Source organism: Camellia sinensis, chromosome 2, assembly GCF_055761805.1.
Source record: "Camellia sinensis isolate YWXY chromosome 2, ASM5576180v1, whole genome shotgun sequence".
Taxonomy (NCBI): Eukaryota; Viridiplantae; Streptophyta; class Magnoliopsida; order Ericales; family Theaceae; genus Camellia; species Camellia sinensis.
In genome coordinates, this window is record NC_138962.1 from 225,913,550 (window position 1) to 225,929,782 (window position 16,233).

The following is a 16,233-nucleotide window of genomic DNA, read 5'->3' on the forward strand; positions in this document are numbered from 1 at the left end:
TAGATACCCTTCCTCATATAACATATCTTTTTTTTTTATGCTAAAAATGATAAAATTGCATTTTTTTTTCATGCTAAGAAAGAAAAAGAGAAAATTGCATCGTGCATAAGGCACATGCACAATGAAGCATTTCATTTATTAGGCCATCTCTTAATCTCCCATTCGTGTTCATTTCATATACTAATAAATGAGCCGAAGATGCACTTAATTTTTTGCACGCATGTCTAGCAAGTGAGCTAAATATGGGCGATATATATATATAGAGAGAGGACTTCTTGAAAAAGACCTGCTCATCACATCATATTTACAGCATCAAAGGACTAATTAAATTAGGCCTGCTGATATGTTCAAGTAAACCAACATTTCGTCACCACCACTTTTACACCACTTTTACAAACTCATCAAAGTTCTAGTACAAAACCTAAAAACTCTAAGATTATATACATAAAATGAGAACTAAAAATGAAATACACGGCCCAGACAAACTTTCCCTGTAACCAATCACCTCAAACAACAATAAATCCAGATAACACCACAAACGCACACAACTTAAAAGGTCGGTAACATCCATCCAACAGTCCATCCCAGAATCAACCCCGCACCAACGAGACCCAAGCTCACCGCAAAAGCAACTGCAAACTTACTAATGCCGCGTCGGGGACGACCCCGCTTTCCTCGTTTTCCTTTGGCAGGCTTTTGACACCTCTTTGGAAGTTTCCAAGATTTGTTTGGCATCATCCACGGTAGCACCACAGGAAACAGAGTTGATGTTGGCTGGTTATTGTTCTTGATCTGAAAAAAAAGGTTTTCGAACTCAAGAAGTTGCAACCATTGCTTGTAGGCAAAGAGGTGCGACGCCTGTTTGAAAAAGAGCTTGAGAACGTGTTCTTTCTCTGCGTAGGCTTGTTTTGCAGCTTTCTCGGCTTCCCTTGCACGTGTTTGAGAATGGCGGAGTGCTTCCAATAGCTGAGCCTTGCTGGAATCAGTGTCGGAAAATTGTGCTTCGGTCATACCATTGCGGGCTGGGCCATCACTGTTTCAGACATCATGAAGTTCCAACAACCAAGATAACGTTAAAAGATTTGAAAATCATAATAGAGAAAATTCAATTGTTCTTGGCTTAGTGATCATATTCAACATCAAAGAACAATATAATACAAAACATATTTTTTGTTTTCATGTGGCTTTGAAATCACAGGGTGTGTTGGCTAAAAGACAACAAATGTAAACATCCATGTTTTTTATGTTCTGTCAAGTCTTTAGATAGAGATCCTCCAAATAAATAAACAAATATAAAGAATAGGTTATAACTAATTTGCAAAAAATTGTCAAAAGGGATTTTTAATGAAACAATAAAACCTGCCTGAATAATTTCATAACCCTGTAATTCTTCAAATTCGTAGGAAGACCTCAAAATTATGAAAATGGGTCCAACCAAACGGTGAAATATGAACCATTTTCTTCATATGTACGCATCTAAGTATGAAAATCCAAACAAATTGGGGGAGATAATTAGGGATGGCAATTTCCCTTGCCCCCACGTCCCCCGCTCCACATGGTTTTTCCCGCCCCCGATAAGGAAGTGGGGCAGGACGAGATTTCATTCCCCTGCCCACACCCCTGTTAATTATTAGATCTCTTTGTATATGTATATAATAAATATAAATTATAATTCAATTTTCTTAAATGTAGTAGGACTAAAACACCAAAATAATACACGTAACACTCATTTTTACTTTTCTATCTCTCGTCTTACATTTCTAACTCCCATCATCACTAATCAATCATTAACTGTAACTTTTGAAGAAATTGGTACCCTATCAAGTCCATGCTTAATTCTTAAAGTTTTGAACTTTCTGACCTAATTTTCATTGAAAAGTTCAATGTAACAGCAAAGGCAAACAAGAAAGTAGATCATACAAAAGTCCTCAACTATAGAGAACTCAGCAGCTGTAACTTCACAAGTAGAGGTTCACACATAAAATTGAATGAAGACTAATTATTAGTATTTTCAGAAAATAGATTCTGAAAACAAAACCAAATAGAGCAACAAAATGAGACAAGCAAAGCCCCCAAGTAGCCTATGTATGTTGCAAACCCCATGCAGTTAATACAAATATTGTGCTCCCACAATCAAACTTTTAGTCAAACACAAATTTAACTACAATACAAGACAATTAATATCACAAATAATTATAATTAACTTATAAAATTGGAGAAATGAAACCAGATGACATACTTCAACAAGAAAATGGTAGAGACAGAACAAAGAAAAATAAAATTCAAGCATTACCTGTTTTGCTTATCTAAACCATATTGTGGTTGCTCCTCAGATAAGGTCCACTGCTTCCCACATGCACTTCGTACGGTGCGATTGCTTAGTGCATTACCTGTTTGTACCTTGAAATCTTTAGATGACGGTAAAATCCCATCACGATCAAAATTGCCAAGATAAGCATATGGGTCTTCTGTTTTAACATGCTTGCTTTGAGGCCGAGGGAGATCACAATTCTCAATAAGGTCAAGTGATCTCTGTGCAACCAATGAAGCCAATTCACCTCTATCTGCCATACGCCACCACGGCTCTGGTTTTTCACCACCAATCCAAGGAGAGTCCGAATCAAAACCAAGCTCATTTGGTTGCTTAGAAACTGAGCAACCAACAGGATCGATATCCAATAACTCATAATATTCCCCCATGTTGTCAGGTTTAAGAGGTTCTTGGGCACTCTTACTATATACAGTCTTTAGCTCTTTATTCTCGACTTCAAGATCTTTCTTCATACAAGTTGTGGAAGTCCTAAAACAAGCGTCGAGGGAGGGTTCAGAGTGGTCATCGATGTGCGAACCATCGTGGACTTCACTTGGTTTAACGGTAGATTTTAAAACACCGGCTTGAAAAGTTTCCATCTCTTCCTCCAATGTATTTAACTGTTCGTTTGTTAAAGTTGTTTGGCGCCCGTAATTAGGTTGCAGCTGCTGCTGTTGCAGCTGCAGCCACCATCTTGATTCGGGGGGTAGATTGGAATATGAAGTGTTTCGGTTAAGAGGCATGAAACCTACATTGGGATTATCATGGCCGTCTGCTGTATTTGCAGGTCCCGCATCAACCTGTTTGGACAATGAAGATGCTGAGGGGCAGCACGCTAATTTTGGAGCTCTTTTGGCATCTTCTTGGACAAAGCAACGGTTAGCTGTTCTTTGCCAAGCAGCCCTTGCTTCTGCTGCAGCCATCATTCACCCATATTTCAAGGTGTTTTACTGCGTAGAGGAAGAATTTCTCAGAAAAGGATGGACGTCTTCAAGAGTAAAGGAAGGATTTGATATCAAATACAAGACATCTGTCATTAAATAAAATCAAATATATAGATGTAGTAATATGAAAACAAACGGAAATTTGATAGATACAAATACAGATTCAAAAGTTGCTGCAGAAGAAGAAACAACATGCAAAAATGAGGTTCTATACATCAACTGAGTAAATCATTATTCACACAGAAAGAGCCTTTTCCTTAAAAACATAGACTCCAATCGGTCACACGACTAAAATCTATTATTAGAATAAAAAAAAATAAAAGGAAAATCAGAAACTTAAGCAAATGACTATCTTCTCTCACCTGTGAGTCGACGGCTTTAAAAAGTAATACTGAGAATTAAAACAAAATAAAGCTCATGAAGAAATAATAACTAATATATTTCTGGAAACAGTCCGCATTGCTTTTCAAGTTATGATTCCATGTACTCAAAAGTCAGCTACATGGAACTATAAAATAATGAAATAGAATACAGGTTGGAACGCAACCCAAGGTGAAGCCAAACATAGTCCCAAGGCAATGTCCCGGCCCTTTTGAGACTAAAATGTTCCCTATCCTGTTTTCGCACCTAAGACTAAGAGACCATAACAAACAAACAAACAAACAAACAAATAAGTTTTAAAATAAAGACTAAAAGATCATATGGTTTCCCTGTTTACAACTCAGGTTTTCAAATAATTCAGAGTCTCTTATGCTGTGTTTGGTTGGGGGATTTGAGGAGAGATTTGAAAAGGGAAATGAAAAAGTTAGGTGAAATGTGAATAAAATATACCTACATTTCACCTAATTTCACATACCTTTTCCCTTTCTCTTTTCAAATCCCTCTCTAAATCTCCCAACCAAACACAGCATTAGTGTTTGGGACGAATAATAGAAATGGCCCAAGGGAAAGAAGATTCTGATCAACCCATTCCAGATCACTTAAACACAAGCTTTCAAAGAAATCTTAGCAGTTCCTATATGTATCAACGTACATGCACGTGTCAACTACACTATACTAATTTATGAAGCATGGGTACTCCGAAAAACATACCGTACCCGTACCCGTACCGGATACTTACCGGCGTACCGTACCTCGTATGGTATTTCTGCACATACGTACCGGGTACATGAAACACGTACCCAAATTTTTTTTTCTTCATTTTTGACGTACCCAGACGTACCTAATATATATCCAAGCCATACCTAGTATATATCCAAGCCGTACCGTACCTCAGTTGAAATAATATTTTCCTTCTACTACAGAGATAAAACTAATTTCACTAGATTTCTTTTTTAGTTTTTGTTTTATGTTTAGCATGATTTTAAAATTAAACTATGGTTTGTAAGTTGTTTAATATATTGACATTTAATTTTGATTTATACTTTTTCTTTTGGCATTAAATGTTAATTATAGGTTGGACCTTAACAAATGAAACCATTTAATTATTTTTTACATTATTCTAAATTAAAAATAAATATTTTTTTACAAGCATACCAAGCCGTACCCGTACCCTAACGATATTTTTTTTTAAATTTTACCGTATCGACGTACCCATACCGTACCCGTACCCGTACCCGTACCCGTACTTCATAGATACTAATTAAATCATATAAAATACTAACAAATACTATCACATAATTGCATAACACTTAATGAACAAAGGCGTCAAGATAATAACAAAAACAGTGTCTGAGAAACAAGTGTGCATATCAAGATTACATCTACTTGGCATACATGTAAGCAAAGGAGCTCCAACCAGACTCCATATTTAAGTCCCATACGCTCCATCTATACTCAAAGAAGCACAATTTTATTTGTGTGTGTTTGCATTTGTAATTTAACTATCTACAGAAATATCAATGCACAACACATTATGGTATGTGTCAAAGTAAATGCTTGTCAATACATTTATAGATCATAGGGGAATTATATAACCCAAAAAAAAAAAAAAAAAAAAAAAATGTGCACTATGATGTATAGATGAATGTTGATTGCTCAAATGCTTGTTTATTAGATACAGTGTATTTAATGACCCATGTGTTTACATCAAAAAAATAAAAATAAAATAAAAAGTTTATTGGGTGAAAACGTGAGATTTCAGCATAAAAGATTGCAAATCAAAGACAAAAATTAACCTAAAATAAAGTCAGGTCAAAGAGAGAAGCTTTATTGCAAACTTGTGAATTTTACCCCAAAGCGACCCTTATTTAAACTTGAATAATTTATAAGAAGTTTACATTAAAGTAAAATGCAAGAGATCCTACTTTAGATATCATTTTTCCACTTTTAAGCTAAAAGCAAGCCAAACACAACTGATCTGAAAAAAACAAATCAGATCCACAACAAATAATTTATAACCTTCATGCTCAACATCTCATGAAAACTGAGATAGTAAAAGTCTCCAAATCATTCAAATGATTAACAAAACTTTTATTCACAAAACTTAAAAATAAAAATAAAAATAAAAAAAGGGAATAGAATCACCAGAGGAATACCAGAATTAACCAATACCCAGAAAAACCCATCACTCACAATAGTAAAAAAGATACGAAAAACCTAGAATGATCCACAGTGGACAAAACCTTACACTATATTATTATCCATAAACATAATACATAAAAACCCAAATAAAAATAGAACAAAAGAGGATAAACATTAATGAAATAATGAAAAACCAAACACCAAATAGTTCATATACAAACATATATAATTATAAATAGAGAGAGAGAGAGAGAGAGAGAGAGAGAGAGGAGAAAAAATAATAAAAAAAAAGGACCTGAAAGAAGCCAACAGAAGAATTGAATAGAAATGAATTGGGAAAGTGGGTTTTGTAGATCTGATGATTGAATCCAAATCCCAAATTGAGGAAGCGTTTACAGTTGTTGAGGTGTAAAGAGGCGAACCCTCTTCTTCATCCTAACGCGAGAGCGAGAGAGTGAGAGAGAGAGAGAGGGGACGAGACGAGACCAGTTCCGTTTTGTTTTTCAATTGTCATTTCCATTTTTCTTGTCGGTTCGTACTGCTTTTTCAGCAAGTACATACAACGACGACGTTTAGATGACTCAGTCTCCTTACACAACGCACAAAACTTTTCAGAAAACGGTGTCGTGTAGTATTTATTTGGACCACCATTCTGTCCTAAATTGTCCACATCATAGGTGTGTGGTGGGGTGGCAAGGTGGGGTTCATGAGTGTCATTTGTGTTTCATAAAATTAGAATATAAAAATAAAATAAAATATATATTTTTTGCTTAGATTCATTCTAATTATGGTGAAAATTATAGTTATAATAAATTTTAATTATTGTTGGTCATCGGTACAATTTATAAGAATATTAGCGGATAAGACATATGATATGTGTGTAATTTAATAACAAAAATAAATGATAAAAAAATTAATATTATAATATGTAAGTTTGCTTAAATGATAAGTGTGTTTTTAATGAAATCCAATATAATGATCTTCAGTACAATTTATAAGAACTAACAGATAGCACACATAATGCGTGTGTAATTCAAATAAACAAGAACAAAAATAAAAATAAAAAAATTAATATTATAACATGTAAGTTCGCTTAAATGGTAAGTGTGTTCAAACCTTACTTATATTGTAGTATAATAATTTTTTATTTTAGTAAATAAAAATCTATCATGCGACATGAGAATGAAGTTTGGACACCAAATCTAATATTCACATAAGAGTAAGACGATCTATTATAATCAATCAACTTCAAATTAGAGCGCTACACAGATTTTCTCTTGAAGCAAAATACACTCTCATTTCTAAGGTAAATTTTTTTTTTTTTAGAGTTTATGTTAGAATATTTAATGTAATTTTAACTTATAGCTTTTGAGATTTAAATTGTTTAATAAGTTTAAAAAATTGATTTTGTGAAAGATAGTAAAGATGTGTTTTTAGCATATATTTTTTTATTATTAATTTTTAGTTTGAAAAAAGTTACACTGAACAAGCCTTATTTGTAAAATTAATTTAAAAAAATAAAACTAATAAAAAATATCTTAAAATTAATGAAAGTGTCTTGTGTTATTTATTTTATATTTATATATATATATATATTTATTTATTTCTAGAGGTACTTTACTTGTTACAAAAAATATTTTTAAAATAATTTTATTCTATCTTTTTTTTTTTTTGTTTTTTAGATAGCATTTGTAAGAGAATTAAATATTAGTAATTCTGTATTTTTTTTAATTCATGTCGAGAACATTTTATTTTATTTTATTTTTGGTTATAATAGTAGTACTAACTAGAGCTCAATCACAGTACACGTGTTAGCTTATAACTTTCATAAATTAAAAATACAAAAAAAAAATATATATATATATATATATATAAAATAATGGATTGTAAGCTTAAAAATGAATTAGTGATCATTAATTTTGCTAATTACTTGATACATATGAACATGAAGTGAGTTATTATAATTAATTTATATCGTAAAAAGAAACAAAAGAAAAAAGAAATTAACAAAGACACTTGTCTATCATACAATAAATCAAAATGAGTGGTGGGACGCACATTGTTCATAGAAGAGATAAGGAGGCGATTAGGGAGATGATGACATGACTCTGCATCCAATTTTATTTTATTTTATTGTATTTTATTCATCTTGGGTATGAAAAGCATTGGAAGATTTTTTTATTTATTATCTTGTATTTTGTTCTAATGATAATAATACACAACCATGAAATGAAAGAGACTCCCCAAGCAAGAGCAACTTTGGAAGGAACCATATTTTCAAGTTTGGTGGGCCACTTGGACTTTGGGGTGGTCCAAGCAGTGGTGATGCAAATTAGGGATAACCAATTGTTTTTTTATTTTTTATTTTTTATGAGTAAGCAGGGCTACAATTCAATTCAAGCAACCCCAAATTTCTTTATTAAGATCAATCACGAAATGTTTATATAAATATATCCCTTAAGAGGAACTTGTTACCAAACAACACGACTATCCCCTTTGGGATTTTCCCTTAGAAAGAAATATATAAACTGTATATCTATGAACAGCAGCGGAGTTAAGAATTAAGTTAGAGGGGTATTTATGAATTATAGTTTTTTATTTAAAATAAATCATGATCAACATTAAGATAATAACAATAATTTTATGAGGTAAATTTAAGCATAAGAAATTAAAAATCATTATTAATAGAAACAAATCAAAATTCTATAATAGTGTATAATAGCTTGGTGCAGGATGGTGACGTAAGTTTGTAATTTTAACACAAAAAATTATGGATCAAAATTTCTAATTTTAGAAAATAAAAACACATCATTTATAGTACAAATTATTATAAAATTTATTTAATTTTTATTTGATAGAAAATATTAAAGAGATGATATTGCTTATAAATGATGTATTTTGAATGAAAATTATTAAATAGTCTTAGAATATCATATCGCGTTGCCTATGTGATGCTCAAAGCATGAGAAATCACAAATCACACTGAGCAGTTTGTCAACTATCTAAAAATAATGAATTAATTATATTCAATTCGTAAGATTTCCCACTACACTATTGATTTAGCCTACTAGATAAACAATGCCACATAGTGCTTCAAAAGTATCAAATATCTACTTATTATGAACAATATAATAAATTCTTAACCAAAGAAAATATTAAAGAATTTTTTTTTTTTTATATATAACCACAAAACAAAAACAAAAACAAAAAAAAAATTTAAAATTGAGAGGGTCACGTGAACCCCCGGGGCTTCTGTGGCTCCGCCCGGGTCTATAAACATACTTAAGTGATGTATTTACATAAATTGAATTAGAATACTACGTCATAATATGTTATCATTTAAAAAAAAAAAAAAACAGATTGGATTTCCCTTGAATTCATGTGTATGGATGGGACGATATGAACCAAATTGGACTAGTATAAGGTTGTGGGCCTACTATAGAATTCATTCTCATAAAATGATAAATTAAATTTATAAATTTTTGTATATATCATTCATAAAAATAAAAAATTCAAATTAATCTCATTATCGTAGTCACAAATTTTATTTAAATTCTTTTTTTAAATAAAAATCTTGACATTTAATTAAAATGCGAATCGCTCCCCTGTGATTTTGGAAATTATATTTCAACCCCTGAGATTTTAATTTCATAAGAAATTGCTCATTTTATTTATAAATTATCAAGTCAATTAACAATTTTTAACGATGTTAGAAATATGTTTCAATTAATAATTTACGTAATTTTATTATTGTATGGGAGAACAATTATGAATGTTATTTTTTCAGTTAATTCTGTTAAATAAAAAATTATAACAAGGGAGAATTCGTAATTTTTCAAATCACATGGGACAATCTGTATTTTAAGGGAACCTTAGAGAGTGTGTTTGTAATTTACCAAAAATAAAAATAGATTATAAATATAATTTTAAAATATATCATATGTTTTTAAAGATTAATATTATATAATTATAATTATCAAATTAATTTAATTTTTTTTATAAATAATTTTTAAAAATTTTAAAAATCAACAAATCGAATGTAACTTTGGTGGACTCACAAGCCCGAACCTAACAATGGTCCTGTTTGGTAGAGTTGTGGAAAAGTACTTATAGCTTATAACTATGAACATAAGCTGATTTCTGACTTATAAACTTAGGGGTTGTTTGGGGTGTCCTAAATAAGTGTTTTTTTTGTCTTTTTGAACTAAAAAATTGAGGAAGAAAATATAGATGTTTGGGTTAACTTTTTGACTTTTTATGGAAAAATGTGTAATAAAAAATTGTAAAAATTGGTTTGTAAGAGAAAATTAGAATTGGGAGTTGTGCAGCCGTAATCGTTGACTTTTGGTAAATAGTGTTAACTTTTTAACTTTTTGAGTAACTTTTTGACTTTTTGACTTATTCTGGACTTGTCAAACTTGGCCTAAGCATCTCCTGTCCCACTCAAAGAATAAGCTGATTTCTGACTTACAAAAAATTATAAGTTGTATTGTTAACCAAACACATCAAAATAATTTAAATTAAGCTGAAAGCTGAAATAAGTAACTTTTAAACTGCACTAAACAGGCACAATCTATTAGGCCATGATTGTTTTAATATACAAGAATAATGGGTATGTTTGGTTTGTGTCTGAGAGATGTGTTTTAGAGATAAAAAGTACGAAAAGTTGTTTGGTTTGGTTTTTTTTAAAAAATGTTTTGAAAAATTATTTTGAAAGAGAGTTTTGAAAAAAGTGATTGATTTGATGTATGTGAGAGAGAGATTTGTTTGGAAAACTTGTTTGGTTTACAAGTTTTGAGAAATTTTTTTGGAAAAATTTGTTTGGTTTAATTACTTTTAAAAACTTATTTGTAGAGAAAATTTCTCAAAATTTTTTCAGAAATTCAAACCAAACGAACCCAATATTTTTAAGACTGTTTACTTTTGGTAAAAGAATGTGAAAATTTTAAAAGTAAAAAAATGAGCATTTCTAATCAATAAAGCTAAAATCAGTGGCTTGCCCATGGTATCACAAGTCATTATACCCCCATTTTGGGTGGAAGACGAATCAGGGTTGTTGAATAGATCTTATGGTCCACGTGTCACTTGAATGCCTGGTTTGCAAAATTCTCCCTAGAGTAGGTGGGTGACCATCATGGGCTAGTGGTAAAAAAGCCTCATGTCAATTAAAATTTATGCCCACTTCTTTATTAATTTTGTGACCACTCTACAATCTAAAAATTTGGTGCATAATTTAATGATTTGGGGGATCTATTGGGATGGGGAGATAAGAAATTTATACTCCTAAACTTTGACTTGAGAAAGTATTTATGAATATTGTACGTTTAAAAAGTTGTCTAGACTTTTTATGATCGATTCTTTTCACTTATGTTTAACAATAAAATTAAGAATAATTAAGCAAAGAAAAAATATACGTTTGTGTAGATATATATTTTTATGTGGCGGGATAAGTCCTTCCTAAATTTCTTATTTTCATGTGAGATTTCAAATGGGAAGAATAAGTAATATTACCCAGTTAAGTTCCATTCATTTTAAAAAGTCATCGGAGGTTTATTCAATCATTAAGGCCTCGTTTGGGAACAGACTTTTTTAGTAACTTTTTGATTTTTTAGCTAAAATGTGATGTAAAAAAAACTAGTATGTTTGAGATGACTTTTTGACTTTTTACGAAAAGATGTGCAAAAAATAGAGAGAAAAGAGAATCTTTGACTTTGGCTCCGTTTGGTAGAACTGTGGGAAAGTGATTATAAGTTATACCTTAACAGCTTATTGCTTATAATTGTGAACATAAGCTGATTTTTTACTTGTAAATTAAGCTTCTCCTCCCCCACTCAAAGAATAAGTTGATTTTTGACTTACAAAAAGCTATAAGCTATATTATTCAGTTGAACCAAACACATCAAAATAGCTTAAATTAAGCTAAAAGCTGAAATAAGTTGGAAATAAACCCTACCAAACAGGGCCTTTTTGGTATGAGTTGTTGGCTTTTTGGTTTTTTTAGTTACTTTTTGATTTTTTGGCTAAAAAAATCACTTGCCAAACGAGGCCTAAGTCTAAGATTTCGGGGATTAGTTAAGTTGTATGTAAGTTGATCTGAATACTCAATTATAAAAGTAATATATGCAAAGGTGACATTCAGCTTGTTTGGTTTGAATTTTTAAGATTCACTTTTCAAAAAGTTAAAATGTTTTATTTTTTGTTTTTTTTTATTTATATTTTTGCTGAATTTTTTTAATTTTTAAATACAGCTAACATAAATGCACTTAAAAAGTATAATATTTGTGAAAAAAATCTTTAGAAAATTTACTAAATACCAAAAATATAAAAAAAATACGATAATTCAATATATTTTTCGTATTCTTGTGTATTTATTTTATTAATTTTTTTACAAATAATTTACTTTTTTACATCTAAGTAAGGTGCATCTAAAAAATAAAAAAAATTAATTAAAAATTTAAAAATATTCACTAAAAATAAAATAAAAAAACATAAAAACCTCAATTTCAAAAATTTGAATTTAGAAAATGAAAATCAAACACACTAATTAGTTTTTTATTTTTATTTTTTCTTGGGGGTGGCTAAAGAAAAGAAAAAATAAAAGCAGGGTTGAATATCTCTATGGAAGTAACGTAGCAGAATCATTCTCTTGTAGTAAAAGCTTCATGTATTTAGAATAGACTTTTTAGAAGAAACAAACAAGTCTTTGGCTGAATTGAATTGGATGCTTAAAACGACGTTTTTGGCACGCGTACTTCTTTAAGAAACACTTTGTCTGTTCCCTCTCCAGTCGGTTTGGTCATGTGAGATGGTTTTATTTATTTAATTAATTAGTAAAATTATAAATGAGTAGTTCAATAAAAGTTACTAAAACTTTTGATGAATTTTGAAAATATTTTTTAAATTTAACTCACGTATTTTTAAGTCAATTTTAAATAAGTTTTAAAATAATTTAGGTACCGTTTGGTTTACTTTTCAAAACTTAACTCTCTTTTTAAATCATGATTTGAATGTAGCATATTAACTAAACAAATCATCTCAAAATTATTTTCAAAACTCATACAATTTTTTTTTTTCAAATCCTGATTTAAAAACTCAAACTCAAAACATAACTCCACATTCAAATCATAATTCTAAAATTAAACTAAACGGACCCTTAAGTTTTCATAAAAATGTATTAATTTATCGAATTGAGTTCAAGTTGAGTTTAAAAAGTTTATAAATTTAAAATATATTCACGGTTGATTTATTTACAAAATGAATTGATATCAAATAAAATTTTAACAAATACAACTCAAAATTTACAACTATTATTAGAGTCGAGCTTGTCTTCCGTTTGGATTGTTTAAATTCATTATCCAATTAAAGAATTAAATGTTTATCACGTCTATATTTTTTTGTAAATTAGATTTTATTTACGTACTTACAAACACGATATCAGATCAAAACAAAAAGTCCAAACCCAATATATAATGGATAAATAAATACACAAAATTTAAACCTTTTATTTATAAAAATTACTGACATGACACAAATTCATTGCTCGGACTATTTTTTTAAAAGTGACTCAACCATTAAGTCACTTACTTAGTCACTTAAAGCTTAAAAATATTTTATTCTTGAAAGCCTCAAATTTTATTAGGCATAATTGAATAAGATCTCAATTTAAAGTTTAGCCTGAATCTCAAAAATCCCTGAGCTGCAACTGGTTTTGACTGGTCCAAACTATTAGCACCAAACAGATATAATATCCCCCAAAAGATTCACCGTCTAAAAAGTGACTTGTATCTAAATCTATGGACCTTACCCACAGTATCAAGCACATTATATTCACTAAAAATTGTAAATCTCCATGAAGAAAAAAAAAAAAAAAAAAATCCTGTTTCAAATATCATTTCACTTTAAATTGTGTTTGAATCTTGAAGTCATGGAAGAAAAAAAAATTGAAGAGTGAATTACCACTCTTGAGATTTGAAATTTTTATATTATAAATTTAACATAATTACATTAACTTCCGTTTTAATAAGATTAAAGGATTTAACAAAAATGATAAACACATACAAGGATTTAACCATCATCTCAGTGCTTCAGATGTTCACTAGCAAAATGATAGAAACTCATACAAGGGTTTAACTACAAAAATAAATAAATAAATGCAACCAATCTTATTTTTGCATTTGATTTATGAAATGTTTCCAATATGTACATTAAACTCAAAAAATTAACAAGATCTCGTATCCCAACTGCTTGGGTCTCACTACACATTCCCCGGGCTCGTTAGCTCACCTAAATACAACAATCAACTCCATTCAATCACTCACCAATCCACAAATACATTTCTCTTTTTTCTTTTTCTTTTTTGGGCAAACTCGGCACAAAGACGTTAGAGTTCTGAGAAAAGAAAGCGTGAAGAACAAGAAAACTTGTCAATTAGTGGCTGCTTTACCTCTCGCTCTCATGGAGTGACCGTGCTAAATCAATCATCCTTTTTGATGGAATATTTCCCATAGCTTAGGTTCATTTCAACGCCCAAGCAGAGAATGGCATGGCTACTTGAAGCACAAAAGAGTAAGATGTCGGTGACAAAGCCACAGATCGGGCAGAATGGACAGCAAAATCAACCTTTCACTGTTGGGTGATTTCCGAGAAGAAATAACTTCTGTAGGTTTAGTCGAGAATTTTCAGACCCCAAGCAAAATTTGATTTCATTCGCTAAAATTCCTATGTTTGACCTTTAAACTGAATCAACTTTACACAGCCATCTCCGCCACAAGTCAAAAAACCATGAGAAATCACTTGAACATCTGTAACGGCAGCCTGCAATTTTTTTGATTCATTTAGGTCACGATCACAAGTAAAAAGCAATATATGCTTCCAACCTAAAAAGCACAGATATGGACACGTGACTTTGTAACGAGTTTCATGTTTGTTGTGCTTCTTAGTTCCAACATATAGAATATACAATAAAACTTGGAAGATCAACTGGGTTAGTTAAATAGATTACCCGAACAACTCCACCAAAGCCCCGTGAGCTTGGTTGGAGAAAGGTATGTCTTTCATGCAATTTCGACCAATGACATACTAACTTGGCTGTTTTTGCATCCCAAAGTTTAACGTCTCCATCTTTGCTTCCGGTCAAGAATAAACTAGAGTTTGGGATGGTCGATATTTTGGTAACAGTCCCTTCAATAAGATCAAACAAAACATTAATAAGAAAATTTATCATATTCGGTTATGTAACTCCACAGAAGACAATGTTTCATTACCTAAGTGAGCCTTTGGTATATACCAAAGCATCCCGTCTCGATTCTGGTCCCCGGTCCGGTTCTGCGCATCAGCAGTCAAAGATGTGTTGCTGTCTGGTTCACTATTAGCAAAATGTCTGTGCCTCTTCGTCCTTCCAGTAGCTATGTAACGGAAATCATGAAGTCCAACATCACCACCTTTTCCTCCGGTCACAATGAAGGGAGAAACAGAACCACTTCCAATGTCATTATCGAACACAGAAAGGGAGCGGGCACCACCTGCTCGTGCAAGTATACATGCAGAAGCAGGTTCAACAAGGAAAACTCATCATGGAAAAAAGTTAAAAGGAAAGGCAATTAAAATTTCCCTATATGTGCCAATCATGATAGCAAAAATTACACAGAAAGATGATGAGCTATTGATTCTTTTGAGGTTATAATTATTTCCCCAACAAGAGAAAATAAAAGGAAAAAAAGAAAAGAAAGAAGAAGATAATACACATTTAACTTAGCTTACAATTCTTTTAATCCCAACCAAGTTCCTTTTTTTTAGCATGCATAACCTAGTCCAGATTTTCATTCATTTGATAAGACATCTACACGACATCCAACTCCAAAAACCACATCGAATTTTCTTTTTTTATTTTCCTTTAGTAATTATGTCATCACCAACAAATTATCAGTTCCTCCTCAAACTAACAAATGCTTTACCAATACTAACATAACCAGCGCTTTGGTTCCAGGCTTCTGACAACATTAAAAGAAAAAAAGTACAGCTTCCATCGACAGTTGTAACTGACTTCATTGTCAGATCCCATGTAACTTTGAGGCGGGAAAATAATACAAGCAATATAATAAAATGCAATTAACAGTTTATAGAGATATAAACAAACCTTCATGGCACATTATAGAAGCTCGAGAGGTTGTGGGTGGAGCAAGTGTATCCCATATAACCACATTGACACCATTGGAACTATACCCAGCAGCAGCAATTATTGATCCACTGGCAGTAACATAAGTGACATCCCTGCAACAAGAAGTACAAATATGACACGGTAGTATCACTCTGATATAAACCTATGAATAGAGGACATTTATCTAAACCAATACAGAATGTGAATGGAGACCCCAGATTGCTGTCCATATATACAACACATTAACAGCACAATTTATGTGCTATTTCATTTTATGTAACGTGTTTTGAAGGAATACT

The 16,233-nt window shown here is 31.2% G+C and overlaps 2 protein-coding genes across 6 annotated transcripts in view; both read right to left on the reverse strand.

Moving 5' to 3' along the window:
- Positions 1-232: 232 nt before the first annotated feature.
- Positions 233-6,419, reverse strand: LOC114278274 (uncharacterized). Of its 3 annotated transcripts, none has more exons than XM_028220298.2 (3): positions 6,074-6,419; positions 2,294-3,261; positions 233-1,033 (listed from the first exon to the last, which is right to left on the reverse strand). In XM_028220298.2, exons 2-3 carry the CDS (start codon positions 3,235-3,237, stop codon positions 550-552), a joined length of 1,428 nt encoding a protein of 475 aa, XP_028076099.2. In that variant the 5' UTR covers positions 3,238-3,261; positions 6,074-6,419; the 3' UTR covers positions 233-549. The 3 variants fall into 3 exon arrangements, with proteins under 3 accessions (XP_028076099.2, XP_028076100.2, XP_028076101.2); XM_028220299.2 differs by having other exon boundaries at positions 2,294-3,341; positions 6,074-6,388; XM_028220300.2 differs by having other exon boundaries at positions 2,294-3,299; positions 6,074-6,387.
- Positions 6,420-13,921: 7,502 nt separating this feature from the next.
- Positions 13,922-16,233, reverse strand: part of LOC114278275 (transducin family protein / WD-40 repeat family protein) — a 30,645-nt gene continuing 28,333 nt past the window's right edge. For all 3 annotated transcript variants that reach the window (XR_014362718.1, XM_028220301.2, XM_028220302.2), the window contains exons 13-16: positions 15,914-16,047; positions 15,042-15,299; positions 14,780-14,958; positions 13,922-14,592 (exon numbers count right to left, since the gene is read on the reverse strand). Coding sequence is in view for 2 of the 3 variants with exons in the window: in XM_028220301.2 (XP_028076102.2) it covers positions 14,497-14,592; positions 14,780-14,958; positions 15,042-15,299; positions 15,914-16,047 (667 nt within the window). In the remaining variant the exon portion in view is untranslated. The remainder of the gene's footprint in view (positions 14,593-14,779; positions 14,959-15,041; positions 15,300-15,913; positions 16,048-16,233) is intronic.

Coding starts and splice junctions, on each gene's coding strand:
- LOC114278274 (XM_028220298.2), bottom strand. CDS start 3,237: ATGATGGCTGCAGCAGAAGCAAGGGCTGCTTGGCAAAGAACAGCTAAC. Junction 1,034..2,293: donor GGTTTAGATAAGCAAAACAG/GTAATGCTTGAA, acceptor TGTCTGAAACAG/TGATGGCCCAGCCCGCAATG.